At 57.8% G+C, this 9,244-nt stretch overlaps 1 protein-coding gene across 1 annotated transcript; it reads right to left on the bottom strand.

Annotated features, from left to right (window-relative positions):
• Window positions 1-4,386: 4,386 nt before the first annotated feature.
• LOC124722758 lies at window positions 4,387-5,279 on the bottom strand. The gene is made up of 2 exons (XM_047247897.1): window positions 5,206-5,279; window positions 4,387-5,125 (listed from the first exon to the last, which is right to left on the bottom strand). Exons 1-2 carry the CDS (start codon window positions 5,277-5,279, stop codon window positions 4,387-4,389), a joined length of 813 nt encoding a protein of 270 aa, XP_047103853.1.
• Window positions 5,280-9,244: the final 3,965 nt, after the last annotated feature.

The raw sequence follows: 9,244 nt of genomic DNA on the forward strand, positions 1-9,244 counted from the left end.
TGGGGTTTAATGGGGAATGGGCAGGCTAGCCAATTCATTGGTTATCCTCACATTCCAAGAGCTCATCCACCTGCACTGTTCTAAGCAATTGCATAATGTTGCACTGCAGAATAATTTTATTGCATCTGTTTAAAGGTTTTAGAAGTTTTACCAGGTAATCTCAGAACAGAGAAGGTTAGCTGTACACCAGTGTGCCAATTGGAATGTTAACAAAGCAAATTGCCAATGTAATAGGGTGAAAGGTGAGCATTGCCACACAATCTCAGATAGAGGCAGAAAGGCTTGGCCCTTTTAATAACACTGCTTTTGGAGCTCAAAGACACATCACTCATGCTGACATTCTGCCTGTGTCACTAGAACCAAAGGGAATGAGAGTCTATTGGGTTTCAATGAAACTATGACAAGCTGATTGATGATGGCCAGCCTATAACCTGCTTGCTGACTTTAGCACTGAGGTGCAGCCAACCTGATGCATGCCACAGCTGTGATCTGCCATTTCTGTCTACTGGATCTTTGTGGGTAAGAGCACTGGTGGGCGGCCAGCCCTCTTATACTGCAGGTAATCAAAGATGATCTAAAAACTGTCATCCCCATACTTATCAGGTGTTTTACATTTCCACAGTATACTAGCCAGCTATTCAGCATCTGCTGCAGCCTTGGTTGATCCATGATGGATGACCAGGGCCTAATCTTCTGACAGTTGACATCCTGGAGCACAGTCAGCAGCCTCCACCTGAGCACATAATGGACTGTCTTTAAGAGTGCTGAAGTGGAAGCCGTGATGTGTCACAGGACTTCAGGGCAAGGACATTCCTTGTCCCTCCCACTAGAGGTCTGCAAATAGGGCATTTCACTCACACATACTTGCTCGAGCCCAGCACGAACATTCATGGCTTGCCCATGTATGATTGGTCAAAGTGAGTAGACTGTAGTCAAATGAGGTGCCATGGGGAGGGAAGGGCAGAGGCCATCCGATCTGGCATGCTTGCATGCTGCTGTTGTGACCATTTCAGTATTCGTAGTGTGTGTCTACATGCTGGAGTTGCCCCTTACATACTCCCTCCAGCTGATGGACCTACACTCACATCACTTTAGTTATGCTGTAGACATATATTCCTGGGTGGTAGTGTCTATAGTGACACTATTAAGATCCATCAGAGAAAATAGCATGCTTTATGCAATAGCGAAACATTGGAAACCATTTGGAGTTTCACAAGAAAACCAAAATAATGCCTAGTGTTCTGATTCTGGACGAAATAAAGTTTCACGCTATAAAGTCGAGTGAGCATGGCACAATTATTACAGGACCTTTCCGTTCCCAGCAAGGACTGTCAGATATTGGGTTCAGAAAAGCTTATGATGCTACCAGTATGCACGAACTGTTAAAGAAATAACAGCTTAAAAATGCAGTAAATTGTAATAGGCCTACCTGTTTTGCGTGACTGAAAATATTTTAAAAAACTGATTCCTTAAAATCAGAGTTTTCTGGCCAAAGTGAAGAACCAAACTTTTTATAGGCGTAACTGAATATTTTGGTTAATATATACCATTAATAAAGTTGTACCTGGACTTTATTACAAGAGTTACTCATTCCTTCCTGGCATCGTTTACGAACGTCTGCAGAATGAATTACAGATGTCAAAAACAATACTGTACAATTACTAACGTGTTTACTTCAAACATGTAGGCCTACCGACTTCATCACAAATAGCTTCATTATTTCAACTCGTATTTGAGATCGCAGACGCTAATTACGTTCTAAAACGATAAACTAAATCGAACGTGCATGCGCAACGCATAACAAGTCTCTCAATAATTCAAATACCTTTTAATCGTTTCCAAAAGTCCTCTGAACTTCAATTCAACTCAAAAGCTAACATAGGAAGCGCGAGAGACGTTTGGCAGAAAATGGCACCAAAGCTAATCAACCAATCACGGGCAACTTCACCTATGGCCACTCTTTCCCTATACAGGCTCTCTAGCCTGCAGCAGCCGAACGACGTGGCCAGCGCACGCCACTGGGTACAGAGGCCGGCGCAAGCAACGGCGAGCCGCGGCTTTTACCAGACTCTGCACCTCTGACCGGAGCGACGCGTTCGGTGGCAGGCGTCGGCAGCGTGCTGCCTTCATCTCCCGAACTGCGCTCGGCACTCGTGGCGACGCGGCTGACGTCGCAGAGCGTATACGACAGGGGGATGGCAGACTACCGCGGCGTGCGCACACAACGGCTCGCACGACGCGGGGGCAGCAACCACTGCCGTCCTGGATGTCGCAGACGTCTGCACACTCACACAAGGCGAGGGCAAGGCAGCCTGTGAGCCCACCACGCTGCTGCGGGTCAGGACCGCCGCGTAGGTTAATCCTAAGTCCAGCTGGTCTGTCCTACTAGCTTCGGGGACCGGACTGGTCTGTGGCCATAGCCCCTCTCTATTATCTAAGGCTAGGCGGCCTGTGGTACTAACATCCCGGGCCGCTGTCGCCTGGGGCTTTCGCCCAGCACTAAGGACGAAGGGCCTGTCCTCCTAGCTTCGGGGGCCCTCGCCTGTGACCTCCCGCCGGCCGACCTCTCTGGGGGACCCCAGAGTACCGGACACAGCATCGTGTCCCATACTCACTCTCCCCCGACCAGCATCGCCAGGGGTAGCGGATGCTGCATTGCAGATCCGCTGATGGCCGCTTTCATCTTCAGCCGCGGGTCGCGTCGGCCGCAAAACTCGCACTCGAAAACGGGAGTCTTTTCCGGGTCGTGCAGCCTTCTGTATTGGAGGAGAAGGGCCGAGTGGTCCTTATACTCGCCAAAGGTTGGCCTGCCGGCAGCCTTGGTGACGAAGCAAATCCGGCAGCGGAAGACCTCCGTCGGCAGCGTCACGACCAGCTCCATCGTTCAGGTCGCGGACCTGAAACAGAAAAATAAACGCGACCGCTTCTCGGTGCAGAAATCGGTCCATTTTAGCCCATATTAAGTTTATAAGAACAGATTTTTTAGTCATTGAGGTAATACTTGGGAAGGAACGTAGGAGAGGTTCACAGTCGGTAAGGAGAAAATAGCCGCGAAGGTGTAGCTCTACGGCGGCTGCCGGACACCGGAGCATCACACTTCGGGCCGACGTAACTAAGAATTATCTCGGAAATATAAGATCTTGGGTTCTGGCCAAGATGGAGAGAGTCATAACCTTGTGTTTAGCCCCAGTGGAGACCCAGACGTAGCTGGCCGGGGGAAAAAAAGGAAGACGAGCAGAGTGGAAGGCTCATACGTCGCTACCAACTCTGCCGCCGGTGTCGACAGCAAAGGCTGGACACACAGGAGACCGGTCTGCATCTGCCTCTCTGCAGATCGCTGAACCTCGATCGAGGAAGGGCCAGATGGGGCCTGAGCATCTCGCAACCCTCAGTCATAATCGGGAGATAAAGAGGGAGGAAGTATTCAATGCAGGGCAGGTCCGGTAGTAACACCGGCAGTTGCTACCCTCACAGCAAGGCCGGCCACGTTCCGGAGCCTGCTGCTGCAGCTTCGTCATATTCGGGTGCTGGAAGACCAGTGACTAAAGAAAATACATCGCATATCAGTGTGTTTTTTATCCAACCTTGCCAGCATTAAGCTGATAAGAACAGATTTTTATTTATCGAGATAATTCTTAGTTACATTTTTACGAAGTATAAATTTAGGAAAAGAATATTCATGACTCTATACAATGCGAGTTTTACAGATTTAGTAAGTTTAGATAAAATTTAGAGAAACGGTTCTAACCGTACTTAAGTATTGTATTACTATTCTAGTTCGTGGGTTAAGCCCACTACTTAAATATTGAGAGACCGCGTTAGGCGCGGGTACTTAAGTATGTCATCCTTAAGAGTATTCCCGCGATAGGCGCGGCCTTACTTATGTCAGACCAGGGTAGGTTGGACCTAATTTAGGGGCTATTTAATTTTTCCATTCTTCTCCATGCCCTGACAGCACACTGCACATGCACGGCTGGCAGCGGCTGGTGCGCCACGCACGCAGGCGGGTCACACTCAGCCGGACTTCTCCCCTCTGTCCGCCTTGCGGCAGACGTCACTGGGGTGTCGTGGCAGGAGGGCGTTGCTTCCCACGCTGGCTGGAAACTGCCGGGCAGTAGGCACACGTTTGGCGCCGCCTAGCACCGCGCCAACCGGGGTGGGGGCCATATTCGGCGGACACCACGGAGGGAGGGCCACCAGGCAGCACCGCACGCACCGCTACTGACTCGGCACTGCTGCGGTGCAGCGCGAAAATGGTGTAGCGCCGCAGGTCCCGCGTCGTGGAGGAGAATCTCGACACCGACGTCACGAAGGCACCGACCTCGAAGTTCTCCGACGACTGCAGTCTCGAGGGTCTCGCAGCCTGACGTCAGAGCATGCCACAGTCTAGGGGGACACATACTGGCGGTAGGCAGTAATGTGTTCCACGTAAATGTCGCGGGACCACTTGATGGTGTCAGACACCATCAGCCGCCGCATCAGTTGGCAGTAGCGGCTAGCGATGCCTAGGTGCCGAAGCACTGCATCGTTCTGGCGGTCCCACGCCCCCAGACTGCCGACAACCAGGGCGTCGACAGTGACGGAATAGCCGCGAGCGGCTAATCCGCGCGCAACGTCGGCGTACTTTATCTTCTTCAGTTGCCGAGCGTTGTCGAGCGCAATCCGCCTATTCTCGAAGGGGATCGTCACATCGACGATGGTCACAGTCTTCGCGGCCTCGTCAGTTATTACGAGGACCGGACGCAGCCCACTGCTGTCCCCTATGACGGCTTGGTTGATCCTGATGTCAGGAACAGCAGTGTTTCCTCTCCTTGGCCGCCCAGCGACTGCTGTCGCGAGGCGGTTGAGGACCGCGTTGTGGCGATACTGCAGGGCTGCTGAGTGCACCATACACGCGTTGATCACGTGTGGGAGCGTCTCGTTGTTGTGGCCACAGCGTCGGCAGGCTTTGTTGTTGTTTGCCCGCCCATCAAGACGGCGGCAGCCGTTGAGGGGCACGACTCCGAGCCTGGTGCGATGTATGAAGCGCCAGTCTGCGAAGCGCGTGTATTTGCCTCCCGCAATGAAGTGGTTGGACGCTGTGGACTCCCTGGTGCACTCGAACACCTTCCCCTGGTCCGGTTTCCTGAGTAGGATGTTGCATAGGCGCTGCCTCAGACACTCGCGGAGCGTCCGCGAGAGGAGACGTTTGGCGCCCTCTCCCACCCGGACATGCTCGACGCCAGTGTTGGCGGTGCGTCCCACGCTGTCATCATCGTGCTGCGGTCCATCGCCGCCATCTTCGAGGTGTTGTGTAGTCCCAGGCGCCGCCCCCTCCGTGGCCGGCTGCGTCACCCCTCCGATGCCGCCGTGTTCCGCGTCGTCAGCGATGGCGGGTCGGCCGTTGACCTCCACCTGCACTCAGAGAGCAGTTCACTCCAGCGCCAGGTGACGCCACGCGGCGCTAGGCGCCTTGTGGCGTTCCTGACGCGTGTCCACAGTGACTGGATGTCGCCTCCGTCACGTGCGAGGTCACCCTCAGTGCTGCCGCTAAGGTAGGTGGCCAAGTCGGGTCGACTCGGCTCCCTCCCCAGTCGGCGGCGCGCGGCCGTAGATAGTGGCCCAGGCGATGTCGCGGACGGTGGCGTCGTCGCAGTGCAGCATGCGGAAGCCGTGGATGATCGTCGAGATGTCCGCAGCGTCCGCGAGCGGCGTCAGGCCGCATCCTCCCTCTCCCAGCGCGAGGTACAGCTGTTCAGTGGACGCACGCTGTGGAAGGAAGAGCCATGATTTGACAGCCGCTTTCACTGCCTTGTCGAGTGCAAAGTCAAGCCTAGGGGGGAGGAAGACACGCACAGCGTCAATCTTCTGCCAGGGAGCCAGCAGGGAAGCGTCCAGGTGCTGCAAGTCACGTCGAACTGCCGCGATCGCATCCGTTGGCGTCTGTGAGACTTTGTACCCGGTGGGAAAGCCAAGATGGAGGTAGGCGTCACCCGCACCGAGCACGGCTGGTTCTCCCCCTTCCAGGGCGAATACCGAGCCTAGTGTCTGGCGACGGCGGATGTGAAGCGTGGCACACTTCGACGGCTTGAAGGTAAGCCCGGCCAACGTCGCCGCCTCACCCACAACATTGAGGAGCGTCTGCATCACCTCTGAATCCCGCGCCAGAAGCACGATATCGTCCGCATACGCCAGTGCGCTCACACTGACGCCGCTAAGCGGAATACCACACTCATTTCTGAGCGAGGTTGCGGCGCGAAGTACCGGCTCGAGCGCGAGGTGAAAGACGATGGGCGACAGTGGACAGCCCTGCTTGACCCCCGCCTGGATCTCAATCTCCTCCGTTAGTCCGTCAGATGTACGGACGCGGGTGGAGCAACCATTGTACATATCGGCAATTAGCTGATGCAATTGCTCTGGTAGTCCCATCCCGCTCAGTACTCCAAGGAGGTGAGCGTGAGGCACCGAGCCGAAAGCGTTCGCCAGATCAAGCCAAGCAAAGCATGCTTGGCCTCCCCTGCGCCTTGCATCATCAATTGCCGTCTGCACAATGAAGTTGTGCTCATAGCAGCCTTCAAAAGTTCTGTTCTGGGGAGAGCAGGTTCAAACGCTCTGCCCAGAGGGTTGTGCGGTCCGCAACGATTGCAGCAAAGAGCTTAGAGATGGTGGAGCTCAATGCTAAAGGCCGCCAGTTCGTCACGTCCGAGACGTCCCCTTTCTTGTGGATGACGACGGTAGTGGATACTTTCCACTGCACCGGAGTCTTCCGCTCATTCCAGCAGCGCGAGAAGATCTTAGCTAGCACATGGCAGCCAGGATCCTCACGTCGCAAGTCCGAGTAGGTGACTCCGTCTGCCCGAGGAGCAGTATTGCTCGCCTTCTGGAGCCGCTGTTGCACCTCCGCGGCGGTGATCAGCGACAGGACCTCCTCGCTGACATCAGGGAGCGTGGTGGCGGCAAAGTCCGGGACAGCAGCTGGTGCATCTGAAACAGAAAAGTCGGGTTTAGAATATACTTCCTTAAAGTGCTCCGTGAGCACGTTGCCATCGATTTGGCAGTACGGCGACGTCTCGCCAAGGACGCGTTGCATCGCCTTGCGCCGGTCCGCGCGGTACAGCTTCTGAATCTCAGACGCTGCATTCGCGTCGTACCGACGCTCGGCGGCCGCCGCGCGCCGTGCGCCACGCCCACCGCGCTGCCCACCGCGGCCGCGTGTAGGGGCAGGGGGAGGGGGATTGGCAGCAGCGTCGGCGCGGCCCTGGCCGCGGTGCGCTGCTGCTGGTGGCCCATCCTGTCGATCTCCGGCTGCCTGGCGTTGTGGCTTCGTCTCGGCGATCTCGGAGATGAAGTCCTCGACGACCGAGACGAATGCGTCCCACGGCTGGTCGTGGACGCTCTCCAGGGCCGCCAGCCAGCGCCGCTGCCTCTCCGTTAGCCGAGCGTCAGCTGGGGGAGGGGAGGGCGGAGCTGCCTCGGTTGCGCCCTGTACGGAGGGTACAGGAGGGTTGGTCGAGTTCGGTGGAGAACAGGAGTTTTGCGGCGGAAGGTTGGGACTGGGACGGTTGTTACGGCGTCGGCATCTCCTCTTCTTGCTGCCAGGTCTCGGAGATGCAGCTGCAGTCCCTCCGTTCACGTCGCGCCGCTCCGTCGTCTGCGTCGGTGGTGGTGCCGTGCTGCCATCTGGCGTGGGTCGTGCAGTGCTGCTTTCAGTCGCCGCGCCGTTGACAGGTGGCGCAGCGGTAGCAGCGGGGGCCGGTGTAGCTTGCGCCGGCCTGGCGCTCGGGTCGGGCGCACCGCGGCTGGTGTTCGCCGCGCCGCCAACAGATGGCCCGGCGGTCGCCAGCGGCCCGCCGCCGGCGCAAGAAACACGAGGTGTAGCTCGCGCCGGCTCGCCCCGGGCCGCTTTTACGTGGACTGGGTGCCCGACGATCGCTACCAGATGGCGCAGTGGTCGTAGAGGTGGCCGGTGTAGCTCGCGCCGGCCGGGCGCCTCCAGGTGTAGCTCGCGCCGGCCTGGCTCTCGAGCCTGGCGCACCGCGGCTGTTGTTCGCCGCGCCGCCAACAGGTGGCCCAGCGGTCGCCCGCGCCCTGCCGCCGGCGCGAGAAACACGAGGTTTAGCTCGCGCCGGCCGCTCAGCCGCGTCGACTCGCGCCGGACCGCTGCTACGCGGACTGGGCGGTATAATGCGCCGTCGGTCCAGAGGCGGTGGTCTGCGTCCTGCAGCACCCCTCCGTGGGGTGACTACGTGCCACTCATTGTCTGTAACAGAAACTTTTTTATTAATAACACTCCCTGCCAGAGCGGAGACGGAGTGAATGGCGTCACTCGACGCATTCGCCGGCAGGGCAGAGGAGCCGCGACGCGTGTACGTCTGCGACCGCACAAGCACCACACCGTCCGGTGCATCCGCCGAGCGCGCGGCCTTTGGCGCGTCAACAAGCGGCGCGGCTGCGCTGTGATGACAACACCACCGGTCGCGGCGAGCGAGACAGCCTGCCTGCCACTGTCCGCCCGCATCGCAGAGCTACCTATTGGCGGCGTAGCGAATGCGGGCGGCAGTCCCAGGCCGGTACCCACGCTCCCGACAGATGGCGGGCGGGAGGCGCCTGCGGCAGCCGCACGACGTGGCCAGCGTACGCCACTGGACGCGGTGGCCGGCGCGAGCAGCGGCGAGCCGCGTCCTTTGCCGGACACTGCGCCTCTGGCCAGAGCGACGCGTTCGGCGGCAGGCGTCGGCAGCGTGCTGCCTTCACCTGCCGAACTTGCGCTCGGCACTCGTGGCGACACGGTTGACGTCGCGGAGCGTATCGGCAGGGGGATGCCAGACCTCCTCGGTGTGCGCACACAAAGTACGCACGACGCGGGGGTAGCAACCACCGCCGTCCTGGGCGTCGCAGACGCCTGCACACTCACACAGGGTGAGGGCAAGGCAGCCTGTGAGCCCACCACGCTGCTGCGGGTCAGGACCGCCGCGTAAGTTAAACCTAAGTCCAGCCGGTCTGTCCTACTAGCTTCGGGGACCGGACTGGGCTGTGGCCATAGCCCCTCTCTATTATCTAAGGCTAGGCGGCCTGTGGTACTAGCTTCCCGGGCCGCTTTCGCATGTGGCTTTCGCCCAGCACTAATTAAGGACGAAGGGGGCCCTCGCCTGTGACCTCCCGCCGGCCGACCTCTCTGGGTGCCCCAGAGAGCCAGACACGGCATCGTGTCCCATACTCACTCTCCCCCGACTGGCAGCGCCGGGGGTTGCGGATTCTGCATTGC

The sequence above is a fragment of the Schistocerca piceifrons genome, chromosome X (assembly GCF_021461385.2).
Source record: "Schistocerca piceifrons isolate TAMUIC-IGC-003096 chromosome X, iqSchPice1.1, whole genome shotgun sequence".
NCBI lineage: Eukaryota > Metazoa > Arthropoda > Insecta > Orthoptera > Acrididae > Schistocerca > Schistocerca piceifrons.

Bases quoted from the DNA above. Each gene is read 5' to 3' on its own strand.
- LOC124722758 (XM_047247897.1), bottom strand. From the start codon at position 5,279: ATGGCGGCGATGGACCGCAGCACGATGATGACAGCGTGGGACGCACCG. The intron at 5,126-5,205 runs GTGGGAGAGGGC...CATCCTACTCAG, and splicing joins CTGGCGTCGAGCATGTCCGG to GAAACCGGACCAGGGGAAGG.